Here is an 18,051-nt window from a genome sequence, read left to right as displayed (position 1 = left end):
AAGAAAATATTTAGTTAACGAGAAAAGAAAAATAAATGAAATAATGAAATAATTTCTTAGTCAAATTCTCAGCAATGTCGGCCATAAATTTGGCTGGCTATTCATTCTTTCTCTCTCTCTATCTCTGCTTCTTTTTTCCTTTCTCTTTTTTTCTCTGTTACTCCTTCTATTTGTCTTCGTCTTCTTCTCTTTCTTTTTCTTCTTGTCACTTGACGTAAAACACTCTATACAATCAGATCATTAAGTATAGAGCTAATGTGCTTTTTTACCTGAGGACTTATACCCAACATTTTCAACGAAGGCGGAACATTCAAGTTTTTGGATATTAAAACATGACCAAAATCAACGGTGAATGCTTCGCACCATACTCCGAAATGACCGATATCGAATATTGTTAAATCATCGGGTAAAGTTAAAACGATTGTTTTGCGATCGTAACGTCGTAGAGGATTCTCTTTGCCATTCTCGTCCGGTATACGCAAACCGTTGGGTGTAGGTCGTTCACCTTGTCCTACCCAAAATTTCGCATCTAATAAGAAGGAAAACGAAAACAAAAAAAAACAAAGTTAAGAAAATCAAATTTTGTCCTAGAAGAAGTTATTTCGGACTATTGCGCAACTATTTCAAAGCTTTCTTTTTAATTGAAGAATTGGTGAATGGGCCCTTTTTTCCTTTGCTCTTTTAAAGTCTAACCACAAAGCTGTAAACTTTAAATAGACGATGTACTTATCGAAATATTTAGGATTGCTTGTGGGCGGACCATGTCCATTTTTAAAGTTAGTCAGTCATCAACACCAACGAAGACCATCTACTTTTCAGTTGTTTATTTTAATTATTGCAAATTTGACAATACACACGCGGATGAACTCGGACAGGAACAATGTGTTTTAGAATCGGCCACGGAATGATGAGAGATGAAACTTTGTTCTTGAATAATTTCTTAAAAAAAAAAAGAGATTAACCAAAGTTTCCTCATCTCAAAGTGGCAGTCACTCTGCCTGGGCCAGAGGTGGTTAACTGAAAATAAATCAGTTTCGCTAAATGAACTGCAATGGCATATGACGAAACGTATTGGAAATAGGTAAAAATGCTATAGTGTGTCAGGGCCCACAATTAATTACCGCACACTCACCTATAGTTATTCATATAACTGTCGTGGTCGAAAAAGTTGTACGATCCGAACCATTTTCGAGAGCGTACGCCCTTGGGCCAAAAGTCATCGGTTTACTACAAAATATCTCGAAAGATGCGGGCCGTAGGTTGAGCACAAGAAAACAAGATGGACAGACGGACAGTAAAACTTAAATCAATTCAGGAAGTTTTCAATTGATTGTGTAGTAAATGGTGGCTCTATCTCAAGTTCTTCTTCTTGGTCTTACACATACCTCACAAAGTTAGTATACTAAAGGTAGGATTGTTTGAAAAGTTTGGTAAATTTTGCAACCTTTCGAGAAAAATCAGTGAAAAGAAGTAGTATAAAATTTGGATGGAAGATGACTCTTTGTGAACTCGTAATTAACCGACTATGTGGCAATGAGGTCTTATTTTTAGTTATTTCTCACAAAAGTGAGGTTATGCTTGCTTTGAACTAAATAGTTGTGTTTTTCAATCGCCTTTACATACAAGTGACCTTAGGAAAAGTTGGTCTCTCCGTAGAAACAAGATCTAAATTTTAGGCATTATTACGTAAAATTGGTGAAGAATTTATTATACTCCTACAAGAAAATTAATTTGTCTAAATTTTAGACCATGACGGTTCACGTTTTGTCCTTAGGTATTTAAAACTGGAATCCCTTCTATAAACACAATGTGGATATTTTGGTATATTTTGGTATCTATAAAGAAAGGCGGTTTGGTGATGGAAGTTGATGGTCTATCTTGATATACTATAAGGATTCAATTTATTTTAATATTATTTTTATTTCATTATCGGTCTTCATCAAATGACTTTTAAACAATTAGAATAATCGCTACTTACTTACCTGGTGCTTCGCCGTCATAACTGAAATTGGGTACCAGCAATGTTTGAGCATCGACGATGACTATATTATCTGATTTGACACCGTGAACGCCGTTTAGACCATTAATTTTTTGCGGTCGTGGAAAATCTAAATTGCTTGGTATTGAAACGTCACCAAAATTCACGGCAAACTCATCGCACCACACCGAAAACCATTTAATATCTTTTAAGGTTTTACCCTCAGGTAGCGTTAAAGTAATATCTTTATTGCGATAACGACGAGTTAACGATGCCGTACCACCGCGTTCGTCACGTAGACGATAACCGCCTTCATTACTGGGTTTATTACTGCTGCCCACGTAAAAATAGGCCGCTTAGCACAAAGAAAAAATAAATAAAGATATAGATATATATATATATATGTATATATGTATATATGTATATATAAATTACTGCTCACATATATATATATATATATATATTAGAGTTGCAAAAAACTATAATAATCGTTTGTTTTTTTTTTTTTTTTTTTCTATTTTAAAATTTTTGTTTTCATTTTTACTAACTAACCTGGTGCGTCGCCATCATAATTGAATTTTTTCACAAAGATTGTACGTGAATCAACTGCATACACATCACCGGAAACTCCGTGATGTAATCGCTTTAGTGAACCAATTTTTGTACCATAATACGGAAATGAAGCATTTGCATATGAGAATACTTGAATCAGAAAAAAAAGAGACAATAAAATAAAAGAAAAAAAAATAAATAATTAAAAACATGTACAACAAAAATAATAATTATTGTTAAATATATATATATATATATTTTTTTAAATTCTTTCTTTCACTACACTTTTAAAGCAAATCAAAAGTGATTAAATAAAATAAAAAAATGTATATTATGTATATTAAAGTCGGGTATTTATTGTATAGACCTTCTATTTTTATCAGGTACAAAAGAAAAGATATCACTTTGTTGTACAGAGGAGAAGAGTGCGAGAAAAACATAAATGACTTGGTTTTGGGAGTTTGGTCATCCGTCGAGCTCACAATTGCAATTTCAAAACTTTGTGCAGAAGATAGTTTCGCTATAGGTTTTTCTCAATTAGCTTCGATAGGCTTAACCTAAAAATCATATGAATTTAGTCATAGATTCTTTCCTATCATAATTAAGAAACTAGTAGGTTCCACATTTCGTGAAATACTGTGAGTTAAATTTCCGCTAAGAAGTCTCAACGAAACGATGAAGATTGAGATGGTGCATTGTAGCAATGCAAGCCCCGTGAACTGCATTCACATAATTCTGGTGAATAGCTTTACGCAAACGACGCATGAAACCGGGATGATGAACCACTCGAACCATTAACGAAGAAAGCTTAGCTTCACTACCTTATAATCGCTTTTTACATTTTAAATGTTTTCAGAACCGTCAAAGAAGGAAGGGAGTAATCGCATCTTGTCAGAAAGTTTGGAACATCTAAAAAGTGAAGCTTCAGGGATCTTACATTCTTGATCACTAGCATATTGTTAATCGATTCAAGCATATCCACTTGAGTGAGCACTTATAGTGAGCAGTTGAAGCAAATAAGAAAATATCGCCTTCAACGCTGGCAAAAATATTGTCTAAATCCGTTGAACGACGACTTTAAGAACCCTAATATTTACAAAGGCGAAACCGGAAAAAATTGGGTCTTCTAGGATTTTATTAAAATAGCATAGCATTTTTGTTATTTGCTTGTGCCACCAAACTCCAAAGATAAATTCCAAAGGACGTTTATGTCGTTGCATCAAAATATGCTCAGAAGGATCTTCAAGCAATGGCCACTTGTCGTGGATGCAATCGAACAATCACTTGTCCATTCATCACTTGTCAATGATATTTTTTTATTCCCTCAGTGTAAAGATATTTTTAAGAAATATAGCCCGAGAGCCGAGCCCACGTTATTTCAGCGTCTCTACAGTGACCTTTACGAATCTTGGCAAATGTGATCTGAAAAATGTGATCGAGACAAAAGTCATTGTGAGCATTTTTGACTTAAATGCTTTGTTCAATTGCGTAAGATCTACACGCGGCGACCCTCAGTAAAGGTGTTGTTTAATTGGAGCAGCGGCCAATAAAATGCCGTTATTGGATTTCCCCGTCAATTACAAGCATTAGGCCCAAAAAAATTTTTCTTGCGTACATATAGTCGCGTTTGTGCACAAGTTATCCGTGGTGATAGTTCCTCAAGGTTACAGAAATCATTTTCAATCAAACCGATCGACTTTGAAGGAATTAACAAAGAAGAAAAAGCTATCAGAAGGAAGGCTTTTACGCAACGCTTGAATTCAAGTTAAAAAAAAAAATTGGCATAATAATATAATCAATTTGGAGCAAATGTTTATGATCCATCCATAGATTTCGGAAGTTATTTAAAAAAGCGAGTGCTCATATAAAAGTTAGAAAAATGATATAGGAAAGGAGTCCTTTTACTGAAATCTTTTATAAAACAACTAAAGACACCACTCTGCAGATATTCATTATTGTTTTCAATAGACGGCGTTATATGTAAAGCGGTCGAAAACGTGAATCCTGACCATTTTCGATAGTGTTCCTCCTTGAGGCCAAATCAGGCCAGTGTACGAGATTTCATCAGAATATCTCTAAAAATGCGGCCCCTTGGTTGAAAACCAGGTGGATAGACAAGCTTAGTAATAAAAGCTGGATCCATTTCAACTCCTTCTAGATGTTGCAGCTATCCGCACAAGCCTAATATATCATTCTACCACATGCGGTGTAGAGTAGGCCGTTGAGAAAAACTTACAAATAAACCGATAATTAATAATAAATTATATAATATATTATGTTTTTTATATTTTCATGCCAGCAAATATTTGTTTGCATACCTAGTAATAACGGACTGTTGCGCTATATATAACAAAAAAAAAAAAACGAAAAAAAAAGAAAAAAAATTTTAATGTAATGAACTTATATAATTTTACAATTTTACTAAAACCGACTTAACAATCGATGACATTTCAACAGATTATTTCATAGCCAGGAATGCATATATTTTTATTTTGAAATGAAGTTTTCAAGGAAAGAAACCTTGTTAAAGTATGTCAAGGTGTAACTCAAGATAGAGAATATATGTGTATTTACATGGCTATATATATATATGTATATATATATATATATATATTTATATATATATAAATACATAAAGTAAATATGTTGCTTTAATTTCAATCGAAAGGAATTTCACGACTATGACTATGAAATGAATAAATTTTTATATTCATCGCTTAGTCGATAGAAAAAAAAAAAAAAACAAACCATGTAGAACTCATTTAGGAAATTATTTTGCAAATTGATTGGTTATGTATCCTTTTTTTTTTTTAAGACTACTGCTGTGCCCGCTAATGTGTTCCACGTGTAAAAAAATAATCAAAAATTAATAAAATTCAATACTGGTGCTCTGCAGCACTGCACAAAAAGTCCATCCGGGTAGCTTAGCCCCATATCAAAGTATGTACGGAAAGGGAGTTTCCCAAAGATACGCTGTACTCTTTTTCTTATACTCTACGCCACTTGTCGTACATGGGTGTATTAAGTTCGGACGGACGTACATAACACCCAGAAGGATTTGAGATAAATTGACTTTTTTTATTACATCGATTGATTCAGAATCACTTTCCGAAGCAATTTCTAAATCGATCTCAGCCTTTTTTTCAGGTGACGGCATAGCATCCGTTCTACTCTCTCTTCAGGTTCAAACTTGTTCAACTCTACAAGTTCCTAACTGCGTAGCAACGAATGTTTAGTTCACGGCTGCCAATAAAAGATAATAAGAGAAATGTATACCTTATCCGCAGCTGCAAATTTTCGAACTCTTACAGTCAATCTATAATCCACAGCTATCGAGTACCAATAAACCGGCCCCAACTTTCACGTGCATAAGTTTTGATTAAAATTAGCGGAATTTTATGTGCACTCGCGCCTATTTATTACAATATTAATATTGTGTTGAACTTGACGAGATTTCAAGTCAATTTTCCACCATAAAATTATTAACTTAGTCACCATCTTATCGGTTAGTAAAAAATTCAAGAATTGGCACGTGTTTACTTCATAATTTTCCTCTTCTATCGCGATAAATGAGTGCGGTCTAGATAGGTTAAGTGCAAGCAAATTTTCATATACATCCAAGGAGTAGAAATCTTTGCCATTAGTTATGACACTTGTGGACGAACCTATGGTAACCCAAATGTGAAAGAAATATTCCCATGCCATTTCATCAATGACAAAATCGACGTCAACTTTAAGAAAAAAAAAAAAAAAAACATTCATTTATTGCATTCAGTTCCTTCTTAAGATTTAGACCTATTAATTAACATTATTTATGTTATGTTGCTATGCTTTTGTAAGTACGTTTGCGAAAACGATCATTAAATAAATCGAATTTCTCAACATTTTTTGCATTATGTAAGATAGACTTGATTTGATTAATAGATTAATTTAGTCATCATCCATTTCGGTCAGTCATTTTGCAACAAACACAAGTACACGATATTGCAGGTAATTAACTTGACTGCGCAAAAATTTATGCTTATATAGTTATGTCATTTGATTTATTATTGTTCTTGTTGTTGTTTGTTATTCGTATTATAAAACAATTAAATGTATTTGAAATTTCGAAATTAGTTTTTTCACCTTTACCTGTCTAGCGCTATGACTCATCTCATATGAACAGATGAGCACTTAGTGCAAAATTAAATACACAAGGTGTTTAAATTTGTATTAATTATTTAATTACTTTATTATATTGTCGCAGTAAAATGATTTGTAATCGATAAAAAAAATATATTTTAAATACAAATTGAAATTTTGATTTATATATTAAATGTACGATTAAAGTTTTTCCTTTCAATATTTCTCTTATCTGCAATGCAGAAGATGTGAAACTATATTATAATCATTCTCTACTGCCACGGAGTTCCAAAGGTAATTCATCGACCAGTTCATCGTACATCTATTAGAATATTGCGGAGATTTTCGAAAACTCTCAAACATAGCGTATACATATATTCTCGATGCATATCCCAAAAAATAAATTTTGAAAGGGGATATAACGCACCTTTAAACTTGTCCGTAGGCTTAAGAGGGTCATTATTATTATTATTATTTTTACCTAAAATTTATATCATCTCTTGGAAGTGATTGCAATATGTGTACAAAATTGTCCACAAACTCTGCCATGCCAATTATGTCAAACGGAAAGAGCTGTCAGTGGGTAATCAAAAAATAATTTGAGTAATCAATAGACCGATATACCGGTTCTTAAAGTAGAATAAAAGTTCCCACAAGGTAAGAAGGAAAAACCAAGAACTCTTTACATATAATTCCGCATTAAATTTCAGATAAAGCGGGGTATACTTACAAACATTCCGAAGAAACTTAGCAAAATAACGCAACGCATAAGACAATTTTGAAAATTTAGATTTTATCTGATTAGCTAAGGGTGACCGTAAGTTACGTACCATCAGTCCGCAAATCTTACGAATTTAATAACACGCATATGTTAAGGATTACATGTGTCCTGTCTTTTTTTGGGATTTCCTTTTTTATGGATATGACTTTTTCAAAATGGATCTTTATGACGAGAGTACAAATTTTTGGAATTCAATATGCATTCGTTATAGGGTTCTTACTTCAATATAAAATTTAGATGGATAGACGGAAAGACAGCAAGTCGCCATAAACTGAATTTCTTATATATCTTCTGTTAAGACGGAATTTTTAAAATACTTCTGAAAAGTTACGCCAACTTCTTCCTTTTGGAGCAACAAATGGAAATCAAATATATGCGATTTCATATATTTTTTTTTTGCATTCTTTGTAGACCGTTGCACAAATTTGTAATTAATTAAATTTTATGAAATCACAATTCCAATAAGTAAATCTTATTTAACAAAATTAATTAACAGTTGACAGTTAAATATCACTTTATACAATAATATATATTTACGAAAGAAAAATTAGCAAAAAAAAGATCAAAACAATTTTAATAAATCTCAAAAGGAAATTGTTCATAAACAAGTTTCTTATATATATATATATATACAATATTTTAATAACGTATGTAATCACGAAATAAAAATCGTTGTTGTATTCACAAATACACAGATATTAAAAATGTTTGATATGCCTCTACCTTTGCCTGGTTTAGTAGTGAAAAGCATACCTTTTTGTATACAAACGTAGAAATGCGTATGTGTGCATACGTGTATTTTTATGAATGGGTGCGTGTATGTATGTATACATTTTGATTTAATAGTGTGGTTTTATATAGTTTTCCGTCTATACTATCAAAATTTTGTCTAGTACAAATTATGAAAATATATCTAATTTTATAATAAAAATTACTTTTTGTTTAAATACAATGTTCTTTTGGTGTCCTGAATCTTTTTCGTAGTAAATTTAAAATGTCTTAGCAATATATAATGCAAATACGTATCAGACAAATACCGAATAATCCGATTGCACCAATGTAACAAACAAATACGATATTACGATTATTCTAACGTATCCAAATAAATATGATATTGGGATTATTGCGATGTATTAAATAAAAACCGATTATTCCGAATTGTATTGCATTTTAATCCGAATACTATAGTGTATGTAAATGTTTTAGGTTTTTATTCTACTTCCGCTTGGTTTGTGTCCAAAATCCAATCGATAATCAATCGATAGATTATGAAATAATTATGCAATGTAAATGTGTGGGTACAAGAAATACGTTAAAAGCTCGATAATAAAAGAGTAAGTGGTTAATTTGATATCACTGTTTTGATGTTTCCGCCATTTATTATCAGTCAGCGTCAGTTCTTAAAGCGAGCAAGAATTTTTATAAATTGATAAAACTTTTTTTACGGGTTTTTAAGTGCATTTGTTTGTGTTGTATGGGCAATGTTATGTCCCCGTTCGCTGTTTGTACGGAAGCGGGGAAAAAAATGCGCCCAATGAGAGTAAATTCGATCAGTTCTATGTTGTATGTCTTTTTTTTCCCGCTGGAACGTATTCTTACATAGAATATGTATGTGAGTAGTTATCAAAAAAGAAGTTTATTGCTTAAAGCTCCTTCAATTATTTAGAAAGATGCACGTATGTAGTCAAGTGTTAAAGTTAATTTTTAAGCATATATTTAAAATTTTTTTGTGTAAAGAAATGGTAAAAGTGTTGAAAAATGCGAGAAAAGTGGTGAAATATCTTAAAAAAAAGGTAGTAAATAATAAGAAAATAATGCAAGCGTATGGTTATTAAAATGAGAAGGAAAAAAAAGTAAGTAAGTAAATAGTGAGAAAAAAAGTAGTAAATTTGCAAGAAAGTAATAAAAGTGTATAGTCGTAAGAGAAAAAAAAAAATCAAAAATGTATTTTGAAATATTAAAAAAAAAAGTAGTAAATAATTAGAGAGTAATAAAAATGTGTGGTTATCAAAAAGTGAAATAGAAGAAGAAAAAATGAATAAACGCATAATAAAATATCTTAGAAAAAAAACAGTAATTTACGAGTGGTAATCAAAATTACGCTAAAATAAACTTGGGCAGTAGATTCGACAACCGCAACTATGTATGCAGACGTCAGCAGGTAAGTGATTGATTATTAATGATTCCATTTTTATTTCACTTTTAAAACAAGATATTACACCTCTTTTGAATTGCATTCTATTAAGCGGTTCTTTCATATATCTTCTTTTATATATATTGTCATGTCATATTGTTTTTGGTTAATTTGCCATAATAGGCATACTTTATGATCTTTACTTGTTAATTTATCCGTATATATTGAAAATTTTGAAAATTTTATCATTTCAAAGAGATTGAAAATTCTTAGAGACTCACTTGATTTCTTGGGAATCGATGAATTAACAAAATCATAGCCTACTTTTTAACGGTAAGCGTCTCGCTTGGAATTTTTATGTTTTCAATTCGATTAGATGCGTTGATTCCGAGCAAAAAGAATTAAATCAGAATTCTATCGAAAAAATGTTACGAAGGTAACTGTGAAACTATATATGTAGTTACGTATTTATGAGTGAAAACTTATTTCTATATAAAGTGGGTTTAGCCAAGACAGTTTATGTCGCTATTTAAGCCTCTGTCTTTAAAGTTCGTAAACAGTCAGATAATGAATTTGATATATTAAAATTAGATGCCCATTGCACTATCGTCGTCTCAAGTTTTTTTTTTTTTTCGGGAAAAAAGGTCTAGCAGCACTTTTTTCCTTTAATAAGTTTAAGGTTGTTTAATTACAATAAAACGAGGTTGGCAGTTCCGAATTAAAAGCGTTAACTATATATATATATATATATATATATATTTAGTGAAGCCTGTCATATTCAAATAATATTTACCACCATGAGTTTATTATAGATTTTCACTTAAAGAAATGAGCACATTGGATTAATCGGTCCGAATGGGGCAAGGCACTCCATAAAGTGCGCATATTTTTGGTCAGGTTGCGGTTATAAATTGATTGTTTTTGAATTGTCTGCGATCTCAAAAGTTTTCATACATTGTTTTAGGTAATGGCCGTAGATACAGTTCAAATGAACGGATCACTAACTTCTCTACTATAAGCAAGAAATATAACTTAAATAGACCATAACAGACATTGGTTTAAGACTTATTGTGAATAATGTTGATAATTATAGTCATAATTGATTATTAAAGGAAAAATTCTGCCACTCTCTATATATTTACACAGATTACAATAAAAAGTTAATGGTGTTTGCAAAGTTTTTCATTTAAAAACATAAGTTTTTATCTTGGGCCTTTTAGCTAAAGTCGTGAAACATATTAATAATAAATCGTATATAAAATATGACTACAGCAAGATGTACAGAATAACCCCGAAAATCAGAAATTAATCTTCCTCTACTTTATCAAAGTTTAGAATTTTAAATGTTTGAAATACGACATACATATACATACTATGAGGATGTCACGAACAGTCCCCTTAAAAATATTAAAAAAATGCGAATGATTTTTTTTGAAAAAAAAAACTTGGTAGTAATACATTCGTAGTTTTTATTGGATACGATGTGAAAGAAACGAGTGGAGTTTAATTACTCCAATCAAATCGAGTCTTATTTGAACACAAAATCTTTTAATGGAAACTGCAACCATGACGCAGCTATTATGTTGAAAAATATTGCTATTGCTATTACGCACAGTTGTTAATCTCTCTCTGTAACTCAATTTAATAGCTTTTTTAAACGTGCTAAGCATCCCTGTTCTTACCATGCTCATCTCTTCTTATATAAAAATGCTTTGTGTACCAAGTCTTATTGGTTTATTGGGAAGTGAGCAAGCTGATCGATCGGCGAAGTGCCTCTAATTGCGGACGATATCTTGGAAGAGTTAAACCTTCAAAGATATTTTGGAAGAAAAGTTAAAGAGAAAATGGTGGGAGGAAATCTACAATCCTATCATAAGTATTACTCCTCTGTTAAGGCTCAATTAGATCCGCCGTTATATTCAGCAAATACTGAGAAAATCAAAAGAGTTAGGCTGTGGGACAGGGTCCTAAGCTTCATCTCTTGGGCTTTCGAGAGCTTGGATTTAAGAAAACAAACTTTGTGACATCACCCGAGGTTCTAACAAACACGCATTTATACTATATACAGCAGTTCCGGGATGGCTTTGACTCCAATGCGCTGCCACTACGAACAAAAAAAAAGACACTAGCTAATGACTAAACGTAGTTAGTACCCCAGTCAAAATTAACTAGGGGTTAGGTAGTAACCAAATTAGCTAGTGACTAACGCTAGTTAGTAAATATACCAGCTAATGAGCAAACCTACCTGATAATTGGTTTAGATAATAGCTAAACCCAGCCAGCTAGTGACTAAATCCAGCTTGTAAGTAGATTAGATAGTCACAAGGGTCATGTAGTGAAAAGTGGCGGAGGTAGGTAGATTACGTCAGGCTAAGAATTATCTCACGTAATTATTCTCTTGAATGGTCTTCATTGCAGTCGAATTTAATAAAACTTTTTTGTGAGGAACTCTTAAGTGGTAAAAAACTCTCTAGCAACAGGACTTAATTAATGAAATATTGTCGATAGAGATTACATTAGTGGGAGCAGGAAAGAATATGCATAGCTACTATGATTTAATAATATATTCGTTAACATTAACTTTTTCCTTTCTTCTTCCATATACATATATATATATATATATATATATATATATAACTAAAGTAGAAAATCTTCTTGATAAGCATTGTTTGTATATATTATCAGTTTGATATTACGTTACAAATGTGATGATGCAATTAGCTAGAAACCGATTTCGAATAAAGTACCGTAGCAAAAATAGAGGCTTGCTGTGGAAAAATGTTTTGAAAACCGATTTTCATTATATGCGGATTTAATTCGAGTTTTAATTAACAATCTGGACGGTATGATATTGAAAATGTTGCTCTGGCAATGCTCTAGTTTTTGGCTAATAAATAATTTTTACCTCATCGCACATAAAATTAGGTTCAAAAATATTTACATAATGATTTATATAATAGTTAAAAAGTTGAAAAAATTTGCATTAATTTGCATATATATTTTTTACTTCTTCGTTAAAATTTTTGTTGAATATTTTTTATATAACTTTGAAGTAAATCGTTTAATAATTCATAGAACAATAATAAAACTTAATATGCTTATGTAAAATTCACTTCGTGGTTCATACATATATATATATATATATATATATATTTTTTTTTTCTACGTCTCCAAGTTTTTAATTAGAAAACTATCTTTTCTAACAAATTTTATTTTGTTCAACTTTATAATAATAAATTAAAAATCATGTCGTTCTTAAGTTTATTTGCTTTTGCCTACAAAAAAAATATCTTGGAATTTCATTAGAAATTTATGGGGTTAAGTTTAACTAATCAATTATTGCAAATAGACATTAATTACAAATGTATTTACAAACGAAAAAAGTTTGAAAGATTTACGATTTTCAATAGACTTTTATTAATTTTTTTGCAAGGGAAATAAGTTTGTCTAAGTTTTTATATCTTTATTTATTTAATAAAATAAATAAAATTCTTCAGGGTAAAATATAGTGTGTGTACGTAACGCTCATATGGGCTTAAGATAGACCCGTCTTTTTTATTATGCTGATTTAAGTTTGTGTGTCTATCTATCCGTCTTATGTTTGCCCATGCATTTTGCTGTTCAGCATACAGATCGCAAGTTTTGAGGTATTTTTATGAAATTTGGTAGATTGACGTTCTTTCATTCAAGCACGAACACTTTTTCGACCACTCCCCATATAACGCCTTATTTTGCGAAATTGTTATATTGAAAAAATTTTTCATTCATGACATAAGAATTAAGTCAACTAAATTGGAACAACATGGGTTTGTCTCTTAGACCTTTCTTCCATACAAGATATTTCATGAATAGTAAGCCCTTTAGAAAAAAAAGGGTTTAGTTTTTAATTTGATTAAAAAACTAACGATAGCGAATTTGGAGCAAGTAGATCAATATTTAAAAATCAAACATAAGTCGATTTAAGCAAGTCCTTCTGTCCGTCTGTCCGCCTGTGTGGTTGTCCTTCTGTGTAACTTGTGTTGTAAACATTCTTCTGGCGGCAAAAATGGAGATATCCACTCCAAATTTAGCAAAAACATTGGAAGTTCTTCCGCGCAGGGATGGTATTGAAAATATAGCGAATCGGACAAGGGAGACGCCCACAGCCTCACGTAAGCTGAGAGCCCCTATGTTTTCCAAACTTAATGAAAAATTGGTTTTTTGTTTATTACTCATAAACTATAGGATATAATGCAAAAAATTTGAACTTATATTCTATGGGTGATGCTGTAGCACCTCTAAAAATATGGAAAAAATTTCCCGCGCCTAACCAATATTATAGCGTATCAAAATTGAATTTTTTTCAATACTCTTGAAAGGGGTAAAAACAAGTTTTAAAAACCGCTCTGAGTAAAATTTGGAATGCACCCAAACATGTCCATCTGTTCGTCTGTCCATCTGTCCGTCTGCGCAACTGTGCAGTATCGGTGGTAAACATGAGCGAAAATCAAGATATCGCCTAAAAATTTGTAAAAGAACTTATAAGGAACTTAACCTTTTCATAGAATATACCCATAACGTCTACATTCCTATGCGATAAAAACTTTTATTTTGAAAATAGAAAAAACCAGGTGCGCCCACTTCATATTATGGAGTATGAAAATATAGATCTTCTCTATGTTTTTGCTTCTTTTAGGATAATGGTGATGGGCATAAAAGATTCCATCACGACGGAACATAATTTTCTTACTTGTTTTTTTCTTTTCATCGATTTTCCTTAATTATAATCGTACACATGTTTCTTGATGGAATTTGGTTTTATTTTATGTTAAAAAAAAGAATGTATGCGAACTAACTGTGCGTTTAAATAGGAACAACGAAGAAGACATAAAAAGTCAGAAAGCTGATTTTACATTAGAAAGCTTATATAACTATGCGATAATTTCATTTCTAGACTTTTCTTATATCTTTACCTTAAGGCAAGAGAAATGCTGTTCGCCTGGCTAGAGATTTTTTTTTCGAGTAAAAGTAATATTAAGACCCTGATTTCTTGACATTGAAACGCCAAGTATACAAACTTGATTCTGTGGCCCTCCCTATAGGTTGAACTTAGAATAGAAAATGTATAGCAGTCATCATGGAGGCTTTTCTATTTGTTGCCCTTTTTTAAGACATATGTTCTTGAATTTGTTTTTTTTTTTTTTTTTTTGTTTTCGGTAAATGAGGGAATTCTGCGCATTACAAAGGTCATCATTAAAGGAAATTTTTAAAACATATAAAAAAATTGTCCTTGATAAGAGAAAAGTTTAGTGTGGTCAACAGGAAAGTGCTTAATTACCAATTTTTTGATCATGAAACGAATGATAATAAATTTTAACCTCCAAAATTTTTAATTATCCTCTATAGTGTTAGATTATGATCGCGTTAGAATACCGCTAACGTATTATAATTTTTTCCCATTTCCCAAATTGCTTAGCGTTACCAAAGTTCACTGTAAGCAAGCTAAAGGCGAAATAACGAGTAAGTACGAATTTAACATTTTTCTCAAAGCATTTTCATGCGAAAAGTTATTATTGAAGCAAATGCGATAAGTGTAAAAAATTGAATTGACTTTTTGTAGGAAAAGAAAAATCTCGTACTGTGTTTTCATCAAATCATGTACAGGATAGCGTTCCGAGATCTTCTGCTTATTGTTAGTAATAAATTTTTGTTGTAGCCTACAATTTCTAAATTACTTTTAAGTCTCATTGAATTGATTAAACTGCATTTTTTTTTTAATTTATATTATTACAAGTTAATAGGCCACGGTCACCCTTAAATACCATAAATCGCTGCGTTTAATACAGCTATTCATATAGCGGCTTTCCAAATGAAGCCGTGAAGGCGTAAAGGCGTGATGGCGACAAATCATTTCAATGCACAAATTACGTTAAAATATATCTAAAAGTCTCTAAGGCCTCTAAGATGCACACACAAAAAAAAAAAAAAAGGCAACCAAGACGGACTGACAAGCTTAATAAAAAGTGGTTCTGTTTCAAGTCCTTCCGGGTGTTGCACACATCCGTACTAACCTGATATACCCGTGCGTCAAAAGTGTTGTATGATGTACAACAATATTTAATAATTCTTTCTAAAAGAAAATATTTTTTCTTTTCAAATTTAATTCATTCATAAATATTTTATATTTTATAGTAAGTGAATTGTTAATCTATAAAATTTTTAATAATTTTAAAAATTATTAATCATTAATATTCAATTTGATAAACTTTTCCGAATACTTTTAGACCATACACACACACACACACACACACACACCCTATTCACAAACAAAAAAAAAAAAAAAACAACAGCGAGCTGTTTTTATGTTTAGAGTGACGTTTTAAATGAATAACCAAAGATAGGATATTTTTCAAACATATTTATGTATATATGTATATATGTATATGCGGATAACTTTTCAATGACAACGACAAATAAGAAATAAATAAATTTACATGCAAAGATATATGTATACATATCTTTTTCAATGATTAAACACTTAAACTAGTTAAATATCAAACAAGTTTTTTTCTTAAGTCTTTTGTTTCGCTTTTGAACTTTTTTTTTTTTTTTTGTTCATTAAATCGTTATGATATTCATGTTTTTTAGTGTGATTGCTTGCCTATACTTATATATACTTACTAGTTAAGCAAATTAATCCAAATACATAAAACATTTTTGGTAAATGCTGTTGATCTTCGATCCTGAGATGACCGTTACAAAATAAATGCTCTAAGCATTGACTAAACTAAGAACATCGAATGAAAACAATAAAAACGGAAAAAAAAAAAAAATGGTTTTTTTATATTAAAATTATTTATTTCTTCGCTTTTCACTTGAAATTATTTATTTTTTATTTATTTATTTATTTTTATTTTTTTTTTTGACATTAACGTTTTATCTTTTACTTGTGTGACAAACGAGAAAATTAATTGCTTACATGCACTTTTTTTTTTTTGCTTCTTTTGATTTTTTTTTTCTTGTATGCTATTCAGCAGGTTTTTTTACCACACTTTAAACACACTTTGTTAATTTTATTTAAGTAATTTATCTCACTTTAAAACGAGATGTTTTTATTATTATACGTAAGCGCACTTTTTAGATAATCAACCGAACGCTGCAAACACTCAAACCGTACTGACGATTCAAATGCCAATTTGATGTTAACTAGACTTACAGATGCGAAATGTTGGTTTATTGGCACTACAAACGGTTGGCTGGTTTGCTAGTTGCCAGACTGGCTCCAGTTGGTGTTCGTTACTTAGTTTACCTGCTGTTCGTTGTTGGCTGATTGAGAGTTACAGTCTAATTTACTGGACGACAAGCAATAAGTGGTAACAGCATTTTATACTAGGCAAGCAAGGCGTATTCCGCCAACAACAAATGCTTGAAATTTGTGCATAACTACAAGACATTCATACACATATTTTGATCGTATATACTTAATAATTACTTTAGCATCATATGCTCACCTGATTGTTGGCTCATCGAACTGGTGTTTGATTTCAAACTTTTAGATCAAATTGTTTGTCGTCGTGTTTTGTCGTTTTGTTTTGTTTTTTTTTGTTTTTTGTTGTTTTTTTTTTGTTTTAGTATTTTCTTTAAACCCATTTGTAATCAACCATTGTAATCGTCCATCTGTCTGTTGGCGATTGCAATTTTGAAAATCTGCCTGGTACCACAAATACCATACAAAATGAATGTTGGCGACAAACAACAACAGCAACAACAACAAGAATCACAACAAAACTAACAATAACTTTGTTAAAAACACTAACAAAAACTAAAAAGATGTTAATCATGTTATAGTAAAGTTGTTGTTGTTATTGATAATAATGATGATGATTATGATGATCTTTTCGTGTTGAACAACTTGTTGTCTTGTTTGACAAGCCTAAAGCCTAAAGTGGTTTTTCAATTAATTTCAAATATTTCTTAAGCTTTCATTTTTTTTTTATTCACCAATAAGGCTTTTCTTTCTTTTATTGCACTTGTATTTGTCTTCTTTTATTTATCTATTTGTTTTTTTTTTTTTTTTTTTCTCTTTAGCAAAATTTTTACGAATTGTAATTAGATATTCAAATTCAATGATTCCTAATAATAATCAGCGCAAGACATGGTCAGATAAGCAGCTCTAGTGACACACATATTTTGCTTTTTTAACTCATATCGAAACCGGTTATTGAAATAATTCTACTGCAGACGTTTGCGTAGTATTTAGGTTATAATAAATATATGCATACAAATGCATATGCACTTGTAAGCAAACATATGTAATGAGAGATGTAATTTTATTATTTATGTCATTCGTTGTTTTGTAGATGCCTCGATGTTGCAAACACAATAATAAATAAACAAGAAAGAAATTCTTCTATTCAACTTGAAACGAATTTTCTGATACCTTATGTTTATTTGATTTATAACTAACACACACATCGATTTCGAAACTAAGCCAAAGAACTGAAC

At 31.0% G+C, this 18,051-nt stretch overlaps 1 protein-coding gene across 6 annotated transcripts in view; it reads right to left on the bottom strand.

Annotated features, from left to right (window-relative positions):
• Positions 1-16,642, bottom strand: part of LOC119638822 (protein Skeletor, isoforms B/C) — a 25,122-nt gene extending 8,480 nt beyond the window's left edge. For 3 of the 6 annotated variants that reach the window (XM_038035850.1, XM_038035851.1, XM_038035852.1), the window contains exons 1-4: positions 16,228-16,519; positions 2,531-2,680; positions 1,983-2,333; positions 270-529 (exon numbers count right to left, since the gene is read on the bottom strand). In XM_038035850.1, the coding sequence (XP_037891778.1) occupies positions 270-529; positions 1,983-2,333; positions 2,531-2,680; positions 16,228-16,261 (795 nt within the window). In that variant the 5' untranslated portion in view covers positions 16,262-16,519. The other 3 variants (XM_038035849.1, XM_038035848.1, XM_038035853.1) reach the window with 3 other exon arrangements.
• Positions 16,643-18,051: the final 1,409 nt, after the last annotated feature.

Source organism: Glossina fuscipes, unplaced genomic scaffold, assembly GCF_014805625.2.
Source record: "Glossina fuscipes isolate IAEA_lab_2018 unplaced genomic scaffold, Yale_Gfus_2 110, whole genome shotgun sequence".
NCBI classification, from domain to species: Eukaryota; Metazoa; Arthropoda; class Insecta; order Diptera; family Glossinidae; genus Glossina; species Glossina fuscipes.
This window is presented reverse-complemented; position numbering and strand designations above follow the sequence as displayed.